This window comes from Carassius carassius, chromosome 9 (genome assembly GCF_963082965.1).
Source record: "Carassius carassius chromosome 9, fCarCar2.1, whole genome shotgun sequence".
Lineage (NCBI taxonomy): Eukaryota > Metazoa > Chordata > Actinopteri > Cypriniformes > Cyprinidae > Carassius > Carassius carassius.
In genome coordinates, this window is record NC_081763.1 from 10,601,267 (window position 1) to 10,626,573 (window position 25,307).

At 37.4% G+C, this 25,307-nt stretch overlaps 1 protein-coding gene and 1 long non-coding RNA gene across 3 annotated transcripts in view; one reads left to right on the top strand and one right to left on the bottom strand.

Moving 5' to 3' along the window:
• LOC132148917 (parvalbumin-7-like) overlaps positions 1-2,516 on the bottom strand; it is a 41,127-nt gene extending 38,611 nt beyond the window's left edge. Inside the window, exon 1 of one of the 2 annotated variants that reach the window (XM_059557714.1) lies at positions 2,309-2,516. In XM_059557714.1, coding sequence (XP_059413697.1) covers positions 2,309-2,381 — 73 coding nt within the window. In that variant the 5' untranslated portion in view covers positions 2,382-2,516. Of the gene's footprint in view, positions 1-2,302 lie in introns of both variants that reach the window. The other variant, XM_059557713.1, reaches the window with a different exon arrangement.
• Positions 2,517-13,232: 10,716 nt separating this feature from the next.
• LOC132148539 (uncharacterized) lies at positions 13,233-16,172 on the top strand. The gene is made up of 3 exons (XR_009434931.1): positions 13,233-13,352; positions 13,425-13,481; positions 15,875-16,172. It is a non-coding gene; the product is annotated as an uncharacterized LOC132148539 (long non-coding RNA).
• Positions 16,173-25,307: the final 9,135 nt, after the last annotated feature.

Consider the following 25,307-nt stretch of genomic DNA (forward strand, 5'->3'; position numbering starts at 1 on the left):
CAAAGGTTCATCTCATGAATCTTCAGTTGGAAAGCTTATCCTGTATAGACAGAGGACAACACAAGAGTTACAAATTCTGAAAATGGACTTATTTTCATCTTTGTGCCCATATTTCTTTTTCCTTTTCTATATCACAGTGACATTGTAAAGGGTTTTTTTTGGGGGGGTCAGACCACTAGTAAAAGTGTAACTGGGAATTCAATCCAGTCTCTTTCAGTCAATATCCCACATACAGTAATGTGTAAATGTGTACTTTTGAAATGGATATATGGCATACATAAGCATATGGCATACTGTTCAAAACAGTTACTGTCATCCAAAATGTTGCCATAGTTTACATCAGAACATCTCTCCAGAGTTCACTGTTATATTGACAACATGACTAAGCATTTTGACTGTCTTAACCATAAACTATGACACAAGGACTTGTCATTCTGATGGCACTGACATGTTCATTGACACAGATATTTATTTTTGAGAGATGAACTAAGGATTTTGAGCAGGAGACTGTCTTTTGCAGTTAATCCATGGTGTTTTGCTATTTGCACGAGTTGTTTAGAGAAATGCACTTACTTTTTTGCAAATCTCAAGGATGATTTGAGAAATGTACCAAAGCAACTGAGAAATACTGTAATTGCCCATAACTAAATAATATTATTAATAATTTCAAAGAAACAATAGACCAGACAAACATCACATAAATTCTATAAAAAGTGTATTTTTTTTCTCACTCTCTCTCTTTTAAATCTCTTATAATGGAAAATGTATAAGTATACTTTACATCTCCTTAATGTTAATAAACAAGTCATATATTTATATATATATTCATTTCCCCCAAAAGTACAAACACTTGTGCTTTCAACATTGTAGTTGTTTATATGATTGTAAAATGTAAACTGTATTATCGCCCAGCTCTGATCTGCTAAATGCAAATATAATGCATGAAGATATTAAGATATTATTTACATCAACATCAAGATTGTCTGTAGCTGCTTTGAAACAATGTATCGTAGAAAGTGATATATAAATAAATTTGACTTGATCTGTTTGGCGGACCAATGGCAGACAAGGGGGAGTTTCAAAAACAGTTTAAACTCAACCATTGATTATGTCAACTGATGTGCAGCAGCAGTCATGTGAAGGCTGCAGTAAGTCCGCACAAAGACAAAGGGTGCATTATTTGTCATTTTAGGTTTTAGAAGGGAGTTCAGAAAGACTTCTGTGGGCTCCAGAACAGTTCTTTATCAGTCCGTGTGGCATTAAGTCACCAAAAAATGGTGGACTCATAGCTGGACTGGCCCTTTGGGACAGAACCGTTACATTTGGTGCATCTAGTGGCACAGAAACTGAGCATGTGCGACTGATTTGGTTCATTAACAAGAGCAAGCAGCCTGCAGGAGTAATGCATCTTTCACTCACTCCCTCACTCCCTCCCTCACTCACTCACACACACACACACATTCATGCACACTTTGTGCCATCTCTGCAGAACAGAAGTCAATGAAAAGTCCTTGTGTCAATGCATATGTTGAGAGATCAAAGAGATCCACAGTTAGAGAAGTGACATAAAGGTAAATAAACTGATGCAGGCAACATTATTACTAAGGAAATATTATTTGGCACAATATCATTTATCGCAGTACAATTATAGCAGAATCATTGTCATTTATGAATGAGACCAATATATACGCATTCAGAGACACAAACTAAACAGAAACAACACTCCAACATCAGAGACAGACAGAGAGAATTACAGATAGATAGATAGATAGATAGATAGATAGATAGATAGATAGATAGATAGATAGATAGATAGATAGATAGATAGATAGATAGATAGATAGATCAAATCACTTTTTAATGAGCAATTCATTAAGTTCATCTCTATGTCTTCATAAAACTCTCTACCAATTTTTTATAATTTTATAGTCCATTTTCACTAGATGTGATCTATAACGAAAGCTGTACAAGCTCTCTCATTCTCTCAATCACACACACACATGCATAGAGCGGAGGTGCTGGCAGAGCTCAGCTGTGGTTTGTGAATGGGATATTACATCAAGATGATGTTGCAGCAACTCTGACTTTGATATGAGATGACCATCTCGCCCTGTCTTTCTGCATCCTCTAACTGTCTAAATCTTCCTCATACTTGATAATTGACCAGTTTTTCTCCCAGATTTCATGTACTTCCTTTCATCCTGTAGCACTTGTTCTCCTTTCTATCTCCATCCCAACAACACAGTTCCTTGTTTTATCATCACAGAACTCTTCTCTGTGTGGTAGCAGAGCATGCCTTCACTCTTACCTGGTTTAGAGTGAGCTGGAGTCCCGAGTTCAGCTGGAGGTTCAGATCTGCAGAGGAACGAAACCAGCAACATACACAGACAGCAAGCCGAACTGGAGCTTGAGCACACCAAAGAGAGAGAGAGAGATTTAGACAGATAGGGAAAAAAGAGAGACAGAGCAGGAAAGAGATGAACACTGACTAGTTGGAGGTGAGATGAAGGGGAGAGAGAGAGTGTGAGAGGAAGATAAACGGACAGAGAGAGAGAAAGTGAGGGAAAGATAGACAGAGAAAAGAGGAGGGGCTTAAATCGGACAGAAGGGACAGCATGATGCTGTAACAAAAGCAGTGAGAATCAGTGAATGAATGAAGGACCAACTCGACAAATTAATGAAAGAATAATAAAATGACCAGTTAAATGACCAGATTACCTAATGAATGAATGAACAAGGGAATAAATAAATGACCCTAATAAATGACTTGAATAAACAAATTTCCAAATGAATGAATGAATGAACAAATGACAGAGAATGAACAAATTACTAAAAAAAGACCCAAATAAAAATTGACCTAATGAGCAAAAGAATGAACAAACAAATAACTGAATGAAATTACATACTGTAATTAACAAAAAAAAAAAAATCCAAGGGAATGACCAAATGAAAAAAAAAAGAATGACCAAACAAGATTTTAATCATCCTATAATAATGAATAATGAACAATTGACAAAATGAATAAGGAACAGAAAGAACAAATGAATGAATATATAAATAACTGTATTAATTAATATGTGAATTAATTATTGCATCAATAAACAAATAAATGACTGAATAAATGAACAAACAAATAAAAGAATGAGTATATTAATGCAAAATATGAACGGTTCAGTCTAAAAACAACAGAATTTAAAGAAAAGTCCCATAATGCGATAGTTCACCAAAAATTATTTATTTAAATTCTTTACAATTATTATTTACTAACCCTCATGTCATTTAAAGCTTGTATTACTTTTTTTACATTCATACAAAAGACCAAGTTAAGATTTTTGGATGAAATATTGTCAGGTGGTTCATGGTTTTAGTAATGGGCACGACGAAGGAGTAGAGATAAAGGAATAATATAATAAACATGAACCACGCTGATCATTGAAATAAACATTAATTAGTGACAAAAAATAACAAATAATAGACCGAACCTGAAGGCTTATAAAGGGCAAGCAACTAAGGAGCAAACAAGATCATTAATACAGCACAGGTGGAAACTAATAAATGAAGATTAACTGATGAGAACAGGAAATTAACTGGGGACAGACAGGAACTAAACAGACACTAATATGTGACAACTATCAAGTATCCTGCATTTTCTCCTGATTACAATGCCACAGTGAGCTTGAAGTAAGTTTGAAGAGATCTAAAAAATGTCTTGAACTGCTCTCATTCCTCAAGTTCAAAATTCTGCAATCAAAAGTCAAAGATTTCAATATGAACTCAAACCTGGCGAAGGACGCGATAGAGCCAGTCCCTCCAGCCGATATAAAGTCGGGGTTCTACAGCCCATACTTCATTGTACCCAAGAAAATTAGTGGATTATGGCCAATCCAGGACCTGCACATTCTGAACCTGGCCCTTCACAAGCTCCCGTTCAGGATGTGAACGCAGAAACTTATCTTTTGGTGCGTTCGTCCATGAGATTGGTTCGCAGCGATCGACCTGAAGGACGCATACTTTCATGTCTCGATTCTCCCCCGAAACAGACCATTTCTCCACTTCGCGTTCGAGGGGCGGGCATGTCAGTACAAGGTCCTCCCCTTCGGGCTGTCCCTGTCACCTCATGTCTTCACCAAGATCATGGAGGCAGCCCTCGTCCCCTTGAGTGAAGTAGGCATTCGCATTCTCAACTACCTCGACGACTGGCTCATTTTGGCCCAGTCTTGAGCTCAGTTGTGCGAACACATGGATGTGGTAGTCAACCACCTCAGCCAGTTGGGGCTTCAGGTTAACTGGGAAAAGAGCAAACTCTCCCCTGTGCAGAGGATCTCTTTTCTTGGTGTCAAGTTGGACTCGGTCAACCTGACAATGCGTCTCTTGACAGACCGTGCTCAGTCGATACTGAACTGCCTGGAGTCATTTCGGGGCAGGAGGGTAGTTCCATTGAAACAGTTTCAGAGGCTCCTGGGGCAAATGGCATCCACTGGCATTGTTACGCCACTTGTATTGCTTCGTATGAGACCGCTTCAGCGTTGGCTTCACGATCGACCGAGATGGGCATGGCAATGCAGCATGCACTGGGTCTTGGTTACCCCATCTTGCCGCCAACCTTCAGTCCGTGGTCAGACCTAGCTTTTCCCCTAGTGCAAGTGTCCAGGCATGTTGTTGTTTCAACAGATGCCTCTGCTATCGAATGGGGTGCCATGTGCAATGGGCATGCAGCATCAGGCACCTGGACAGGGCCTTGTCTGCTGTGGCAGCTCAGTTGCCTAGAGTTGCTGGCAGTATGGCTTGCTCTGCACAACTTCAAACTGAGGCTTCACGACAGGCACGTACTGGTCCGGATGGACAATACTGTGTACACTCCCGTCACATGTCACAACTCGCCCGCCATCTCCTCCTTTGCAGTCAGAAGTATCTTAGGTCGTTTCATGTTGTTCACGTCCCAGACAAGATCAATCGTGCAGCCGATGAGCTCTCACATCAGCCCGCCCTTCCAGGAGAAAGAAAACTCCACCCCAAGACAGTCCAGCTGATCTGGAGATACTTCGGGGATGCTCAGGTAGACCTGTTTGCCTCTCCAAAAACATCCCACTTCCAGCTGTTCTACTCCCCATCTGAGGGGACCTTTGGCATGGATGAGCTGGCACACAGCTGGCCTCGGGGTCTACGCAAGTATGCATTTCCCTCAGTGAGCCTTCTTGCACAGACACTGTGCAAAGTCAGGGAGGACATGAAGCAGGTCTTCTTAGTAGCGCCATACTGGCCCAGTCGGACTTGGTTCCCCGACAGCCCCTCCTTGACGTATTCCTCTGAGGACGGATCTTCTTTCTCAGAGAGGGGGCACACTCTGGCACCCATGCCCAGACCTGTGGAATCTCCACGTATGGTCTATGGGTGGGACGCGGAGGTTATAGGTGGTTTACCTCCAGCAGTAGTAAACACCATCACTTCTGCCAGAATGCCCTCTTCGAGGCACGCCTGCGCGCTGAAGTGGAACTTGTTTATTGATTGGTGTTCTTTACCCCGGTAGATGCCTGATCGCGGTTGTGCTCTCCTTTCTGCAAGATGGGCTGGAGCGAAGGCTGTCTCCCTCCACTCTCAAAGTGTATGTTCCCGCCATTGCCGCACATCATGATGCAGTAGATGGCAAGTCCGTTGGGAAGCATGACTTGGTCATCAGGTTCCTTAGGGGGGCAAGGAGGCTAAACCCTCCGCTCCCTCACCTGATTCCCTCTTAGGATCTCCCCTTGGTCCTGACGGCCTAAACAAGCAGGAGCCCTTCGAGCCTGCAGTCAGTAGAGCTTAAGTTTCTGTCGCTAAAGACAGTGCTCCTCACCGCATTGGCTTCGGTTAAGAGGGTCGGGGACCTGCAGGCATTTTCGGTCGATGATACATGCCTTGAATTCGGGCCGGCCAACTCTTACGTTGTCCTGAGACTCCGGCCTGGATATGTGCCCAAAGTTCCCACCACACATTTCAGAGATCAGGTGGTGAACTTGCAAGCGCTGCCCTGGGAGGAGGCAGACCTAGCCATCGCTCTCCTCTGTCCCGTTTGTGCCTTGCACATTTACGTGGACCACACGCAGAGCTTCAGGACCTCAGACAAGCTCTTTGTCTGCTTTGGAGGACAGCAGAAGGGAAAATCTGTCTCCAAACAAAGACTTGCCCACTGGATAGTGGAGGTTATAGTCTTAGCATATCAGGCCCATCGCTTAATGTGTCCCCTTGGAGTGACAGCACACTCTACAAGAGCTGTGCTTTGGCATGGGGCGCTTCGATAGCAGACATCTGTAGAGCTGCCGGCTGGGCGACACCTAACATGTTTGCAAGATTCTATAATCTCCATGTAGAGCCTGTGTCCTCTCGTGTACTCACCTCAGATGGACGGTAATGCTGGACCGAATCTGTGTCAATCACGCTTGCTGCACCATTCCCCTTTACAGACCGGATACGTGTGCTTAAGTGCTCCTCAGTTCAGTTTCCCTCTTGGCGAACCCTGTTGAAGTTCCTCCCACACCCTTGGCAGTCAGGTGTGGCCGATCGCCAGATGCTAGGTCCAGCACTCATGTGTATGCCCAAGGTCAGCCATTGTGCTGGGCTAGGTGCCCGTGTGTAGTTATTCCCCCTTCGGGTGATCCCTCATGTGTATTCGTCCATGGTATGGCTTCCCTCATGGTAAGCCCGTGTCTTTCCCTGGCATAGATTTCTCTGCTGTCTCTGCTGGGTAGTGATGTCACCCCAGGTGGGCTGAGTCTACCGCAGGGACTTCCATATGTAGCACTGGCCTATGGCCAGTCCATATGTGTAATTCCACATGTTACCTCTTATGCGCAGGATGTGGTTCTGTAGTGTTCCCCTACTTGGGTACGCTTTCCCAGTGTTATCCAATTCCCACAGTATGGAGCAGCAGTGGCGGGTTCCTCTGTCTAAGCCCTGTCCTATCTGGTGTGGGGGGACTTGCCGGCTTTCGCAGGGCACTGGAGGGGGTCAGCAATAGTGGCGCTTTCCATACGGATCCCAATTTGTCAGTAACTGACGTAATATTGAACGTGACTGACTGAAAGGGAACGTCTCGTTTACATTTGTAACCCTCGTTCCCAGAAGGAGGGAACAGAGACATTACATTCTGTCGCCAGAGTTGCTGTACCACCGCTTTATGGCCGAGGCACACTGTCCTGGCTCCTCAGCAAAAAACTAAATGTGCGATGCACACGCTCTCCTTATATACCTGCACTGCGGGGCAGGTGCACGATGCAAATCTTGCACGCCAACATTCATTGGCTTGTTTTGCTAACAATCGAAGGCGATAGAGATCTCAATTCAGGTAACGAGGGTTAGAAACGTAACAGAGACGTTTTTCCACTCATTCCTCACTCAAAGTGACAGTGGCATCTGCATTCAATAAATAATTAATTAAAAATGTAAAATACTGTCATCATTTACTATGTCATTACAAACCTATACAACTTTCTTTTTTTCCATGTAAAAAAATAAGAGAATAGAAGAAATTCTGAATAATATTGTAGATAGCTCTTTTCCAAACAATGAAGAATACAATGTCTACATTCTGTCAGGCTCCAAAACAACAACAACAAAAAAAGCATCTAAGTAGTACCAAAAAATAAATAGTCCATGTCACTAGTGCACTATATTCCCTGTCTTCTGAAACCATAGCCCCTTTCACACTGCGAATCCAGAAAATACATGGGTAATGCTACACGGCAATTGTTTGTGCGTTATGTGAAAATATGCGCGTGCGTTCACACACAACCCGTAAATGTCCCGTAATGACAAGTGACATCAGGCTGTGATGTGTAGTTTATGAGTTGAAAACTCTAGGCATGTTAACTTTCACTTAAGCTGGTAAAATGTCTCAACTTCAGCACGGATAGTGAGGAGCAACTGATCTCTGCTTCATTACAGTTAGCACATATTTTTGTTGCGAACATTGATCTGCATTCAAAACACCCATTAAAATAGTCGCACGATAACATGCATCATCGTTACGACACACCTTTTTCGGCATTGGTTCTAGCTTTTGTTCACACAAAGTTCATTCTGGGATTGAACTCAGCAATCTTACTAGGTCCCCAACCTGGGATTGATCCCGGAATCAATCCTGGGTTGCATTTGCGTTCACACAGAAGGCGATCCGGCAATATTCTGCGACCAACGTGTGAAGGGGTTCATATGATACATTTATACGAGGAACTGTTGGACTTGAATGAGAAAAAAGATGATAAAATATCACAGTAATCCACATGGCTTCAATTAGCATCTTGTGAAGTGAAAAGCTGCATGTTTGTAATAAACAAACCCATCATTACCAGTCCATATACCTTAATTAATAATAATGTTTGCATATGTGAAAAAGTCCATCCCCTGTTGTCCTCTGTTTGTTTAGGACTGTTATTGCTTGTAAACAGTGCTTGATCTGTGCATATTTCTCTCCTGATTCAGAATAAATGATTGGAAAAGTTCAGCATGTTACCAGAATGAATTTTTAGAAAATACTTATGGTCAGTTTCAGTTTCATGCAACAAATATAATTTAAGCCTCTGCATCATTAACTTAGTCCATTAGTCCATCGCAATAGGTTCTAAAAACACAACAACCAATGCTGTTTGCCCTTTGCCATCACTAACATAAATTCCAGTAAAATCTGGTACAAGGCTCCCTGAAACATTAAACAAGTACGTGAAGTGAGCGACATGATCAGCGAGTCTGATCGCCAAGACCTTCAACTGATCACAGGCAACATTTGCTTTTCTTCAGTGTTTTTGGCCATTTTGGTCATTCTTGAGTGGAATGATTTATGCTGGGTTACTGAGTTTCTTTGATGTTTATGAAAGAAAGCTTTTAGGCTGACAGCCAATATAGCTCTCAGATCAGCTAAATTTTAATGACGTTCAATATCACATCAAGCAACATGCTGTTCTGCAGTCAACCTTCAAGGGAATCACTAAAACAAAACACTTCACACAATTATACAGAACAGAGTTAAAATTTACCTCAGCTGTTTGGTAATACAAGGACCGATTCTCACAATTTATACACACCGCTTTAGCTAATAGTAGCCAAGAATATATCACTCAGCTGGTAGTAAATGACAAGTAACCAACTCATTTGAAAACTTGATCTAGTGTAAAGTGTTTCAAATGTATAGATTCGGTGTGAGGGATGTTTGCAGGCCTTTCTTCATGAATGATGCAGGAGAAAGCTGACAGATTTACCAGAATAACCTAGTAAAGCTCGCTTTCAGTTTCCTCAGTTTGCTTTGGGATCCAGAAGGGAAATTGTTCATTTAATGTGCAATAAGCTGATCCCTAAATCCGTTTAGACATGGAATAAAAGAGCAAATCATGATGAGCTCATGTCTTATCCAGACTTCACAAGCATCTCTGATAAACCACCACTAGGGGCATTTCAAAGCCTTCAACATGTTTACTGCATCTTGAAATCAACTGCAAGGAAACTGACTTTCAGGGAACAATTATCAGGTAACAAAGCAAAGAAATCCTGCAACAATCTTGCCTCATTTTAGTTAAATTTTAAGCACAGAAATATTACTAGTGATATAAATATTAATAAAGAGGAAGTAGACTAGACACAGACAGACAGCAAACCAAACACATAACACCTCAACACCCACACAATACACCCACACAATACCATGGGCAGTGAGTTTTGCACCTGTTTGTCTGTTTTTGTTTGATTTTATACAAAACAGATTCAGGGATAGTGATCATTTTTTTCGGTGCATTATAAAATCACTTGCATTCAAATTTCAAGGTCTTCAACAAGCTCACTTGGATGAATATCAAAGCACAGAGAAGATGCAGTATCCTTTGGACATCCCATGGGAATTGTAGTCCATTCCAGCCTGTTGAAGTGTCAATTGTGCAGCTCTAGCATGAAGGACAAAGGCTGCATAATTCCCTCTGGATCACACACATTAACGCTCTCAGTGCAAAATCACAGACTGTGGCTTAAGCTTCTGAAGAACAGGAAAAGGACACACTGCAATACAACATTAGACCATGTTAGACCTCCTTTCAGCATTAATTGCTCAAAAATATTTCAAGTATTCAGACTTATTTACACTGCTAAAGAGTTGGATTCTGGTTATGGAAACATGACCAAAGTCTCAAAAAAAAAAACCCCATCTTGGACATATTGCATTGTATTTCTGTTCCAAAGACACTCCTTCAGGGTTTGTATAAGTTTCTTTTAAGTATAAGTTTTTTTTTTCCCGAGTATGGCTCTGTATGGCATCATAAAGGGCAGAATTCCTGCTCATCAACGTGTTTCATTCAGGTTACGGAAGTCTTTGGCAGCACTTTAAAGTTTTAAGTCAATAAATTGGGGTTCCCCTTTTATTTATGTGGATGCTGCATGTGCTCATGACTCTTTAGCTCCACCCATGACATGCCTCCAGGAGCTCGACTGTTTTCGGAGAGAAGCAGTACACTTGTAAATGTATTTTCTAAATCTGATAAAACTAAAGACTCTTACCATGGAGGAGCCAGAGGGATGTCCAGGGTGAAATAAATAGTAGCATATAAAATTTTGGGGTGGCCCCCCGGGTTGCCAATAATAGGCTACTATTTAACAGTCTCACACCATACGATTATTTTCTTACAGCCCCATTGCTTGGAATAAAACGATAGAGTAAAATCTTTCCCCTCTGCTGGGATGGCTCCTGAGTGATTCCCGTTTACATCATGAAGCAGAGGTTCAGACTTGGGTCCAAACACCACCGGCCACAAGCTTTGGGCTCTGCTACCATGGAGAATATTTATTTATATAGCATATTTTATTTTAGATGAACTAGAAACAATGTTTAATTTATAAAGTTTTATTTTGAACTGTAAGTCAGTAACAAAAGGCTGAAGCCACAGCCAATGGTGAAAGTCTTTGTGAAAGGAGACCCCGCCCCATTTTGGAGATCCTGCCCACTTTTGGAGTTCACGCCCCATTTTGGAGATTTCCGCTCTGCAGTTATACCCACTTAGATGGTTCACTTACTTAATGTATAGAGTCTCATGTAATCCCTCAATGAGTGTTTCAAAAAGACAGCAGCTTGAAAACATTGTCACGTTGTACCTCAGAATATCCATTTAGTGGCCATAAACTAGCGATAAAAGTACACTAGATAAGAGAATTTTGCCAAACAAATTACATTTGTTATATTTTTACTCTTTAACTCTTTTTATTAAAATGGTTTCTATAATGGCATAAATATAAAGTTATACTAAAAATGGTCAACTAAGAGCTTGTATACAAATCAGTTGTTACTTTTATCCTTAACAATAGGGTTCCCTGTACATTTTAGATTAGAAAAAAAAGAAAGAAAGAAATCACAAGCTTGTTTATTATTCACATGAATAATTCTCACTCCATGCTGAACTCAAAAGTTGACAGCCCTGTATGAAATTCACTGTATAAATTATTGTTAGATCTTTTTTCTCCAGCTGATGGTTAATATGATGATAGAAATAAGATAAATTCCAATAGATTAATACATTTGAAGTTTTGGTAGGAAACTATTGCTAATGTGAGTGCAAGGAAGAAAAGGGTGTTTCACGGGGATGCCATAGAAAAAAAATTTTTGGTTCCCTGAAAAAACATTTTGTGAAACCATTTTCTTGGTACTACTAAGAATCCTTTTTAAAGGTTCTACGAAGAAACACTGATGAAAATGTTCTTTATGGCCCCATTTCTTCCAGATAAATATCCTCAAATTTATTGTACTGCAAATTTTCTTTAATAGGTTTTTTCATGAAATAATTTTGAAAATAAAAATAATATTCAGAAGCAACAAAACTAGTGACAAGATTTCTGATTAAAATGTTTATTTCATTTACATACATCAATGCAGTGTACATCATACCTCGATACTGTGTTTATGTGTATAGAGTCCTTAGACTTGACAGCGACGAATCACTGCAATCATCATTTTCATGAACGATCATCGATGTCAAGTCTGAGTACTCGGTAAACACTGTGACTTTAAAAATATACATATATTTTTCTCTTTTTCTGATTGGTTATTGCAGCATTTTGGGTGGTGCCTGAGCTGGTGGTTCAAAGAGTTCCTGTTTTCACAGTCCTTTTGATGAATGGTTGAGGCTGGGTGCACAGGATCCTGTAAAAAAAGTTCATGTCAATTAGACAAAAAAAGATAATGGAAAGGTATGTCTATAGGAAGCCTATCCCAGCATCTTGGACCACAAATCCATCTAATTAATGACATTTAAGCAATATAAGCACTAGGTAACAATGTTATAAACTAACTGTCAAAAGTTTAGAAACATTACAACGTTTTAATGTTTTAAAAAAAGCATTCTGATATGCAGATTGGCTGCTCCAGAAACATCTATAATTATTAAAACAATTGAAAACAGTTTTTGCTGCTATCATTTTTGAGGTAACGGTGTTGCATGCTGAATAGAAAGTTCAATTGAGCAGCATTTCATAAAATGTATTTAAAAAGTTTAGTAAATAGAAATCTTTTCAAACTTTATAAATGTCTTCACTGTTACTTTTGCTTAATTAAATGCACCTGTCACGGAGACACAGGTCGTAGGATATCACAGAACCAACAATATTTAGTATGCAGTGTCAGGTTTATTTAAAAGTTAGAGCAGAAGTTAAATGCAGAAAAGAAAATGGTTATATATTCATGAACCATTTTCTTTTCTGCATTTTACTTCTGCTCTAGCTTGTTTCCTTTATATAAGTGTGTATGCTACATAAATACATGCATGTTTCCCAGAAGACAAAATAAGGACAATTTACCTTAATTCAAAGAGTTTTCACCCACCAGCTTAATGCATCATGTTCCTTCTTGAGAATCAGTAAATATTTTCACCTTTTGTAATTGTTATGTATGAGTCCCTCAGTTGTACTTAGTTTGAAAACATGGATCTCAAAGAGTGAGAATCATGCCAAAACCTCACACACACAAAACGTGTTTTACTCACACCCAACGATTCACAAACAAACTCAGTGTGGTTTGCAAATCCAAAACATCACTCACAAACTAATGCATTTTGTTCTGCAAATAAAAAACGTAGCTATCAAACAAATACAGTACGTTTTACATATACAAAGAAACGTATTTCTTCAATGACAAAAAATATAAAAAAAAGTACAAACTAAAATCTTTCAAGTACAAAAAAAAATTCTTCAATTAAAAAAAAAAGCTTCAAGTACAAAACAAAATCCTTCAAGTACAAAACAAATTTCTACAAGTACGAAAAACTGTCACGTGACTTTTGGCACTAATTTTTCGCCTTGCTGATCCACACGCAAATGCCTTCAGATCCAGACACATGCTTGTAAACTGTCATGTAATTCGCACTCCACAACAGCAGGTGGAGCTGTTAACCACTTGCTTGGTGCCGCCACCGACATGGAAACAGAAGAGAAGAAGAAACGCTAGCGTGAGGGGCGATTTGAACACGATGAGCGGCCAACAGGTGAGTTTGCAGTCTTTGCTGTAGGGATGGGCGATACCACATTTTTTCCATGCGATACCATAACGATACTTTTTGTTACAATTTTAACAATACCGATACCAATACCGATACTGCTTATAATTTTAAAAGTGTATGTGATTTTTCAAAATAATCTTAATTTAATATATATATTAATATATATACTGTATATATAAATTTGCAGTTACCACGGCTACAAACAAGAACGATGATTTGTGGTGTTATTGTTAAAACCATGGGTAATTTTCTTAAGGGAACCTGAAAAAAAAAAAAAAAAAAAACTTTCACAGGAATGTGCCTGAAAGTGATGATAAGAACGGGCCTCATTTTTACCTAAATGTTTTATAATTTATTTAAATATATATTAAAAATGTATAAGGTGTGCATTGTAGCTGACACCTAAATGAACACATTACAATTGTTTTATGACTGCAAGTCTTTCTCCTCAAATGCTATTTGAGCTTCAAATTTGTGTTTGAGCCCATGTGAAAAAGTAGCACAATTTACATGATTTACAGTTTATTTTAATAAATACCAAACATTCAATTCAATTGTGCATTATAGCTGACACCTACATGGACAATTACAGTTGTATTTATGATTGTAAGTCATTCTCCTCAAATGCTACTGACGTTAGAAAAGTGTATACCAATATCGCATTTAACTTTAGAGACGGTCCCTAAATTTGAGACTCTCGAACGTCCAACAACAAGCCAATTTCATTTTTTTCATAGTTTTCTTTTCTCTGCGCCGGATTGGTGATGTCCTTTACCCAGGCATAGATGTCCATCCATCAATTATGAACATTCAGCCGCAAACATGAGGTGCGAGCGGTCGCGAGCGCGGATGGGAGAATGGTGCAGGATTTTTTTTTTTTGAGCAACTGGGATGGTGCCCCTTCTGGGATTTGTTGCCCTACGCAGACTGCGTATTCTGCATATAGGGAGCGGCGGTTCTGCTGTCATCTTTCGCGCAAGTCGCGACCGTGCATGCCTTGTTGTGATGCTGGATGGCACTGCGCGCAGCTGCAGACCAATCGGTGTTAACGTCATACCACCGCGCCAGGGAGACCTTTTCTTTTTATGTCATACACACACCGTCCCGATTGGCCTGCACACACTGCTAAAAACATTAAGTTATAAAGAAGTTATAAATATAATTAAGTATCGATACTTTGCAGAAAATATCGATACCAAAATGGAAGCTTATGAGTATCGATATATCGATACTGCAGCATCGATGTGCACATCCCTACTTTGCTGGTGAAAAATCAGCCTGAAGGGGTTGTTATAACAACCGCCTCGCTATAAATGATCCGCTTATTACATTGCACAAAATATTCTATTGATTTAAAAATGAGTTTATTGATTATAAAAACGATTCTATTGCCTCCGCTAAAAAAAATAGTCAGTTCCGCGTCCATGGTAAGGGTGTGTTTTATGGCAAGGGTGTGTTTGGACCTCCAAATCAACCCTAGTCTTCTCCTGCTAGTGTCTCATAGAATATAGAGGCTTCATTCCATGTCAAATCAGTCAGAATCCAGGAAAGTGGTTGCAGAAACATCTTAGATGAAGAGTTTTTCTATGTTATATTTGGGTCCCAAAACCAAGGCCTGTAAAAATATTCATATTTTTGTCAGTAATTGAGATTGTCATTTTTATAGCATCAAAAACACTACCAGAGAACCATGTTTGGGCATTAATATATTAAAGTGTTATTCATAGCCTCACCAAACTTTGCAGGATGGAAGACAAACATGTTCTTAGTATTACTGAACCAAAGTTTGTACTGCATGCCTATTGAGATTCTACAAGGCCCTAGATTTGGGTAAATGGCTAAACCCCTGATACTGAGGGTATTATAAACTCATTTTCTGCATCCATATCACACCAGCAGGCTGTCAGCATACATGGGTGCTGCATTTTTTTAAAGCTGAAAATTAGAACATAACCTGCTTGTTTAACCCTTGCTAAAAAGAACTATACGCATGAAGTATGTGCGAAGATTTTATTTGAATTAAAGTATATTCAATCAGTTTTAAGAATAAACTTGGCAATGGGTTTGGCAGTGGTCCTTGAGGGAGGTTCGGGGGGGGGGGGGGGGGTGTATATAAATACACACACAACTTTTTAATTCTGACTTTTTCTAGAAATATACTTTTTCCACAAATTTCTTTTTAAATTTCACAAAAAATGCATCCCATTGACATTAATTTGAACATACATTGACAAAGAAAGTAATGTTATTCAGTCTCAGAATTAATATTGTGTATTTCTGGAGTCTGTTACAAAATGTTATCAAATGTGGTCTGGGTCCTTGATGTAAAAATGTTTGAGAACCACTGCCCTACATAAACACTTTACATGTCTTTTCAGGGATTGTACCTACCACATTTAGACTGGGAGGACAGTGGCCTGCCTGATGTGTCACTGTTCCTGAGATGGGCGATGTACTGAGTGATGAACAAATGGCAGCACTAAGGGCAGCCATAAATCCCCTGGGACACACCCAATCACATGGCTCAGACATCTACCTACTTACTGTGCAGTATGTCCATCACTTACTAGGCTTACAGTAAAACGTACTCAGCAAAGGACCTGATTCAATGCAATTGTAGCACAAATACAAAAAGAACACTTATTTACAGAACAATGCCCCTGCTAATAACTGGTTTGTAAGATGTTACAGTTACAGAAATAAATATTTCTGAATCAGTGAGGTGGTCTAATGTTTGATTTTTCTCTGTTTAATCAAATCAGACCAGCAGACATACCCCGTGTTAGGACTGCCAGCGGCAGCAGGAAGCATAGCTTTCCTCAAGCAGTGCTAGCAGCGGACTTTAAGACTTTCAGGTCTCTTAACCCTCTGATGGTCTTCGTTTCTGTCCACACTCGTGTTTTTTGGGCTCTCCAGAGATCCCAGACAATAACATTTAATTTTGTAACAAGATAATAGTTTTTTTTTTTTACAAATGCAATTTTACTCTGTTTGTTAATGTTTTTACTCAACATTTGTGCAGTTTTTGGAGGATTTATGATATCTTTTAAATTTCTATAAATAAATAAATATTTATTTAAATAGGCTTTTTACAAAAAAACAGCATTTGATGTAAAATTAACTTTATAAAAGACCCAGATTTCTAACTTTCATTCATGGGGATAACATGGATAATTTTAAATCATTTAATGTAACATTTATACCCATTTTTTGGAAAATGCAGTTTAAAAAAAAAATAAAAAATCACTTTAACCACTAGATGGCTATAGAGCTCCACTATATGCTATTTGCTATTTGACTACCTGAAAGATATCTTTTCACAAGTTGGATTCAGTTGGATTCATATCTAAATATTATAAAATCACAATTATAACAAAAATAAAATAAGTTTTGTCAAAGTTTAGTATTTTTTTTACTATGCATTGTCAATGCATTGCAAATGTAAATGCATTGCAGGCAGTAAGCATGGTAAACCGCATGACTTCTGTAGATGGGGTTGGAGCAGGTTTGTGTGTGTGTGTGTGTGCATGCTAAATTGTTTTGTCCCATCCTGTCATCTCTCTCTCACTCTCTCTCCCTCTTTGGTGGTTCTGCATTTTGCATGATTTTTTTTAAATAATTATAAGAGAGCAGTTGTTTTATATCCTCACAAGTGTGTGTGTGTGTGTGTGTGTGTGTGTGTGTGTGTGTGTGTGTACACATTGTCGGTGTCAGTGTCACCACTTAATATTTGTGTTGGTTCTGCATTTTGGATGATTTTATTTGACAAATGATAAGAGAACAGTTTTTATAGTCTCAAAAATGTATTCCTCTATATATGTGTGTGTGTGTATGTGTGTTGTGAGCAATATAATTTAGCATTGTGGATGTTTTTTGCATTGGTGGAACTGTGCCACTTTATTTGTGCCATTTCTGTCGATGTGTTCTGCGTTTTCTTATTTTGATGATGAATTTAGTCTTATTTTGATTGCGGCAGACCTCAAGTGTCACAAATTTTGTCACTCTAACATAAAAACAGATATCATTCCGATTTTTTTCTTTTTTTGTAGATCTAGAAAGTGTTGAGAGCCGTAGAAGGTTTCATACCATTTGGACAAAGGGAACATTTTTTTTATTTGAGCAAAAGTCATTTGGGGTCAGAAAAGACCCCAGTTATTGTAGTGTGAATACAATCTTAAAACATCTGGGGGGTTGGAACAACCAAAAAAAAATACAATATCTTTTTTTTTTTTTTTTTTTTTTTTTTTTACTATGGGGACCTCTTACTATGGTTTTCTCTTTCTTACCCCAACTTGTGCAGCTCTGTGAGTGCATCTAAAATGCCTTTTGGGATGAGAACCTGGTTAGAGGCAGCACTAAAAAGAACAGCCTCCTGAAAACACACAAATTCAAGGTAATCCAGGTCAAGGGGTTGCTGACAGACAATATGCTGTAGCCGTGTGTGGATTCTCTCTAGCATTGTCTGTGCAAGCAGTTCCTAGAGAGAGGGGAAAAGAGGAAAAATGTATGAGGTCAAAAATACTGGTGTAACTGAACATGACCAGTAAAATGACCAAAAACTACACTTTGCTTTGTTCTTAATATCTTCATGACCATTAGTGATAAAGACCTCAAATATTGACACACAATTAATACAAGATTGCGCTTAAAGAAAATTTCATGATTAATATCATACGGATGCAGAAAATGAGTTTATAATACCCTCAGTATCAGGGGTTTAGCCATTTACCCAAATCTAGGGCCTTGTAGAATCTCAATAGGCATGCAGTACAAACTTTGGTTCAGTAATACTAAGAACATGTTTGTCTTCCATCCTGCAAAGTTTGGTGAGGCTATGAATAACACTTTAATATATTAATGCCCAAACATGGTTCTCTGGTAGTGTTTTTGATGCTATAAAAATGACAATCTCAATTACTGACAAAAATATGAATATTTTTACAGGCCTTGGTTTTGGGACCCAAATATAACATAGAAAAACTCTTCATCTAAGATGTTTCTGCAACCACTTTCCTGGATTCTGACTGATTTGACATGGAATGAAGCCTCTATATTCTATGAGACACTAGCAGGAGAAGACTAGGGTTGATTTGGAGGTCCAAACACACCCTTGCCATAAAACACACCCTTACCATGGACGCGGAACGGACTATTTTTTTTAGCGGAAGCAATAGCATCGTTTTTATAATCAATAAACTCATTTTAAAATCAATATTTTGTGCAATGTAATAAGCGGATCATGTATAGCGAGGCGGTTGTTATAGCGAATAACAACCCCTTCAGGCTGATTTTTCACCAGCAAAGACTGCAAACTCACCTGTTGGCTGCTCATCGTGTTCAAATCGCCCCTCACGCTAGCGTTTCTTCTTCTCTTCTGTTTCCATGTCAGTGGCGGCTCCAAGCAAGTGGCTAACAGCGCCACCTGCTGTTGTGGAGTGCGAATTACATGACAGTTTACTAGCATGCGTGTGGATCTGAAGGCATTTGCGTGTGGATCAGCAAGGCGAAAAATTAGTGCCAAAAGTCACGTGACAGTTTTTCGTATTTGTAGAAATTTGAAATTAAGTAGAAATTTTTGTACTTGAAGGATTTTGTTTTGTACTTGAAGCTTTTTTTTTTTTAATTGAAGGATTTGTTTTTGTACTTGAAAGATTTTAGTTTGTACTTGGAGAATATTTTTTGTCATTGAAGAAATACGTTTCTTTGTATATGTAAAACGTACTGTATTTTTTTGATAGCTACGTTTTTTATTTGCAGAACAAAATGCATTAGTTTGTGAGTGATGTTTTGGATTTGCAAACCACACTGAGTTTGTTTGTGAATCGTTGGGTGTGAGTAAAACACGTTTTGTGTGTGTGAGGTTTTGGCATGATTCTCACTCCATAGCTGGAGGGTTTTTCTGAAGAACAGCAGGCAGTTGAACTGTTCAGGACAAACAAGGGACTTGTTTGAGTAACAAGTAACAAATCACTAAAATATTTAGAAATCCAGTCTCAGTTGGAGGAATAGTCAGGTGTTGCTCTTTACATCAACAAATACCTCTTTGAATTGGTTTTGTGGATGCAGAACAATACAAAGAATCAGAGAGAGAAAAAACGATCAGAAGGATCAGAAGAAGATATGTTTGTTTGTTTTTCCCTCTTACACATGTGGAACCTATGAAAGCTTATTTCTGCCATGGAATGTAAAGGGTTCAATTCTGATTTTTATTTCTTGCAATTGTGAGTTTATCTCACAACTCTGATAAAGTCTGAATTGAAAGATGTAAACTCGCAATTCCAAGAATAGAAGTCCAAGTTGTAAGATAAAAAGTTCACAATTACCGATTTTACCTTTTTTTTTTAAATCCTGTGACGGGAAAAAGCTTGCATAGTAACCAAAGCCATGTATGTTGTAATTTTTGTTTATCACTGGCATCAGCTACCATCCACATCCAACCCCCACCCATATAGAGCAACTTCAATCAAGGTTCAGGCGAATTTCTGCAGAATGGACCCTTTTTTTCTATTGTACATTCTATAAAGTAATGACTCATTCAGTTTTAGTCAGTATGTTTCCAAGAATGAACACATTCAACACTTAAATATGTAAAATGGGTTTCAGTTGAAGTTAACTAAATTACAAAAAACAATGGATTTTTATATTGTCTATGCAAGTAGAACTGAAACATGTATGTCAAACATGCACAAGAAAGTAATGCAGTTTTTGTAAAGCCATCAACTGTTAGTATTTTGACAGTCACTATGCTATGATTGACTATATGTTCCTATTGGATTGAAAAGTAGTTCTAATGTTTTGACCGAATGTTTCGATTTTGAATCTGATTAGTATTTATTTAACCAAATGTGATTTTGGCCAGAAAATTAATTATTTGGCTAATTTGGCTAATTGTGTGATGTAGGTGTGGTGCTGTATTTGTTTTTCTTGATTGTTTACACACATTTTCTGAAAGCATGCCACATAAGAGAGAGTCCTGGGTGCCTTGTCTCCAAAAATTTGATTGATGAGGGTCATAAAAGCCATCTGTCCGGTCCCACTCAAACCACTACTTGTTCTTCTTTGACGCAAAGCTTTAGGTGCATTTACCGCCACCTACAGGGCAGGAGTGTGGAGCATTGACGTTAATGAAAACTAACTCAAACATAAGAGATAAAAGAAATACAAAAATGAAATAATTAATAATAATTATAATAAGCTTAGTAGTGATTTTTTTAAATCTTGTTTATCAACCCTTTGAGATATGTAATCATTGAAACATTTCTATAGTCACATCTTTATTTAACAATTTCTAAATTGAGATCTGATTTATTTCTATATAAAATGCTTCTGTAAGTTGTAATCTTTCATTAGTAATATCTACATATTAGTAATATCTTACATTTTATTAAAATAGGTTAAACGGTTTCAGGAAGATCACATTTAACACAAAGTCCAGACACATGTTTTCCTCTTATAAATAATGACTGATTAAGTGCAATGTGTCCAATTCTATGGAGAGATATTATGCTGTCTTCCTTTCTATCCCCAAAATTCTCCTTTCATTTCCAACTGTTCTTTGAACATTATATAAATACCGTCCTTTTATTCTCACCACCCCATTTAATTTGCCACGTATCTTTTTATGTTTTTTTTTTTTAATTAACCCTTTTGTTTCTAATTTACTCATTGGAGTATTAAATTCGATGTCTGTCATTTTAATGTTTTTCATCTGATTCACTACTTCATTACCTTCTATTCCTATATGTGTTTATATTCCTATATATCATCTAAACAAAAGTTCTTGTTGTTTTATTTTAATAAGCCACTCACAGTTACTTTAGTAGCCTAAATCCTTTAATATGTCTTTTATTTTGTCAATATTAACTTCTGGCATGAAATTTTACATTCATAAATGTATGTTTTTTTTAAATTCCCCCACATTTAGTGGCATTTAAAGAGGAATTTGTGATGTATTTGGAGATGTTAAAAGGAATGAAAAGTCCCAAAGCAAGATTTTTGTATTCTTCATTAGAGGACTTTGGTTTCTTAATGTGAAAATCTGTTACTCCCCTACTTTTTCTTTATCTTTATATATTTTTTTTTCTTAAGTGTTGTTTTATTTATTTATTTTACAATTATTTTTATTTTATGATGTACTAAGTGTAATCTCAGACCATATTTGTAAATCTACCAGTAATGTATGCCTGTCTGTGTTAATGTTCAAAGCATTGAATAAAAAATAAATAAAAAACACCCACTAACAGTTCCCCCTAACACCTCTCTAACAACGGTGGCCGCAAAGATTTAAATGTTATAAGAATTAAACAAAGTAACGTTTTTAATAAAACACATCAGTTCTTATTTGATGAAAACATTCTACCTGGTTTTAACATTAGACCGATGTTTTTACTTGTTTCTCACAATTAGGTTAACCTATACGATTTTTCTTTTTTAAAAGTCCTTGTTGGAAAAAAGTGTTTTATTTTATTTTAAGAAGCCACTCACACTTACTTTAGTAGCCTAAATCCTTTAATATGAATTTTATGTTGTCAATATTAACTTCCAGCATTGCTATATCAGTTTAAACCCTGTACACTCAAACAAGTACATAAATACACAAACAAACAAAATAGGTCACAAACATGAAAATACCTATATTAGATTGAAAATGAGTTGTCATAAGTTTTCTTTGAAACGAAAAGTTTTTTTTTTTTTATACAGGTCGCTACAAATGTCTCACAGAACTTTTTACAATAGATTAGACGTTCTTTCTCACTTTACAATTGGTGTTGTTAACCATGCTGTTTAAAATAGTTTAAAAAAGTTTCCTTTTTAGCTTTCATGTAGGATTCATGTCCACACTCAAGTGTTTTAAGTAAGAGTCCAGAGACAAATGAAAATAGATGCATGAAGAAAAAAAAAACTTTTCTCTTTAAGATGTTTTTAATGACAGACTAAATCCTTTAGATTGTTTAAAACAATTGAGTTTGTGCATTTCTCTTGAATATGTATACAGTAACCAATGAGTACATGAAGCAGAAGAAATACATAACCTCATAAACGCATTGTGGTTGATGTTAAACAATAAAAAAAGACTTATTTATATATCATAGTTTACTTTTCTTTTCAGAACACAATAAACACTCGTATGAATTTTTAACTGCGAACAACCGGTTTGGTTGGATATTAAAAAATAAATAAAAACATGTTTCTTAGTTAGAATGCTTATAGTTTGTAGTAAAATCACATACATAAGATAAAAAAATTTATTTCAAACCACGCAGCTTTCACACACACTCCTCACAAACTGCCAACAAGGACCTTAAGTTTTGTTTTAACGTTTAGCTGTAGCTGAGACCTTGGTGGAATTATTTTACGCACAGTTTTGGGGAGGTTACTATGGTCTTGTAATAGGTTATAGATCACAAATTACCCTATTTGAAATCTAAAAGGTAGTGTAACTATTTCAATTTCTTTAAAAAAATAATGTAACTGATAGCATTTGCTTACATGTTTTAAGACTTTTCTAAATATGTACTGTTTCAAACATTTATCTTTTGAAACATGATAAAGGGGCTTAACATTAGAGTACTCAACAGCTAATGACTGTCAGACTTTTCAAAATCCTTCATCACTTAAATTTTAAAGCACAACCACCACCAAATCAGATTTGCTTGGAGATTGTTCTGAGATTAAATACATATTTAAAAACACAACAAGAAAGTTTAATAGCTATGATACTGTTTTAAAATAAAGTTTTTTCATGCCTATGAAGGGAAATGCCACGACATCTAACAACGGGGTGGTAAAACAGTTCAATTTAACCAATAAATATACATCGGCCAAATAGGAAATAAGCATATGTCTTTAACTCCTGAAACATCTGACTCATATTTTAGAGTAGTCAATGTAGTTTATGAAATATATCAATTAAGTCTGTATGTGTGTGAAATATGTTTCAGATATAACATTTTCATAATTAACTGCAATTTAATTGTTTTTTCTCAATGACTGTACCTGATTGCATTTATTTTGGTAATCAAATGACACCAACGTGTGTTTGTGATTGTATGCTTGTGTTTGTGTACTTGTTTACATTCTCAGTACGTTTATGTTGCAGTTGAAAGATCTAGGGGTTTAATAAAAATTATACATGTAACTTTTAAATGTAACTAAAATTAACTAAATTAGCTCAAATTAAACAAAATTTTTCTAATTACCATGGTCTGACTTGTTAAAAGATCTCACCTCCTTTTGACCAGTAAATGAACTTTCAGCTAACCTCACGCTCACAGGCCTATCTATGTCATAAAGTTGAAATTGTCACCCTCTGATCACTGAACACAAAATTTTTTTAACTTTAGCTGACCTGCAGCACCTCCATTTACAACACCAGAACCACTCAAAACTAATTAGCTTACAATTGAGTTGCAAACCCCGAAAACCTTCAGATGTTTTACAATCTTCGCTGACATGGTCGTAACAGTAAACACAAAGACATCAGATGCCAGACGCGTTTCCATGCACTACTTGAGATGAAATATTTAGCCTTTCGTGTAATGTTGTAAAAGTTTCTTTGGCAAGAAAATACCATCTTGACTTACCACATTCATTCCTGTTTAATATTTGTATGCGTCTACAGGGTTTAAACTGATATGGCAATGCCAGAAGTTAATATTGACAACATAAAATTCATATTAAAGGATTTAGGCTACTAAAGTAAATGTGAGTGGCTTCTTAAAATAAAACACTTTTTTCCAACAAGGACTTTTAAAAAAGAAAAATCGTATAGGTTAACCTAATTTTAAAGTAAAAACATTGGTATAATGTTAAAACCAGGTAGAATGTTTTCATCAAATAAGAACTGTTCGTTTTCATTAACGTCAATGTTCCACACTCCACCCCTGAAAGTGGCGGTAAATGCACCTAAAGCTTTGCGTCAAAGAAGAAGAAGAAGTGGTTTGAGTGGGACCAGACGTAAGCATTCTGAGTGTGTCAGCGGTGCTGTGAGGTCGATTTACCGGAGATGTCGCAAACTCTACCGGGGGATCTTTTTTATTTTGTTCAACTCTCTGTCAGTAACATTCTCGATTTTTAAAACTGTAGTTAGTGCTAAGAGTACGACAGTTTTGTTACATTCCGGCTCAAGGAAGTAACAAAATAAAGGGATCAGAGTCCAAAATTAAATTAAACAAAATATTTATTTTACATCTAGGGGTTATATCATAAAGAAAAAAGAGGTTAGACAAAAAATAAACAAACAATAAATAAAAAAACAATATGAAGGTCCAGCTCCTGAGCACAACAGCAGGATAGGGGTCAGAACTCCTTCCCACAAAGGACAGCCATCTTAAATACTGCTCTCCAAATTCAACACAGGTGTGGATCCTTATCTGGCAACCAATAGGAAAAAGAGAAAACAACAGAACAAACCCAAAACAAAACTGAGCCATAATTTTAAAGTAAAAACATCGGTCTAATGTTAAAACCAGGTAGAATGTTTTCATCAAATAAGAACTGTTCGTTTTCATTAACGTCAATGTTCCACACTCCTGCCCTGTAAGTGGCGGTAAATGCACCTAAAGCTTTGTGTCAAAGAAGAAGAAGAAGTGGTTTGAGTGGGACCGGACGTAAGCATTCTGAGTGTGTCAGCGGTGCTGTGAGGTCGATTTACCGGAGATGTCGCAAACTCTACCGGGGGATCTTTTTTATTTTGTTCAACTCTATGTAGGTAACAGTCTCGATTTTTAAAATTGTAGTTAGTGCTAAGAGTACGACATAGTTTGGACAAGTATTTTGTGCTGATGTTTTAAAGACAGGGTCTGATGCATT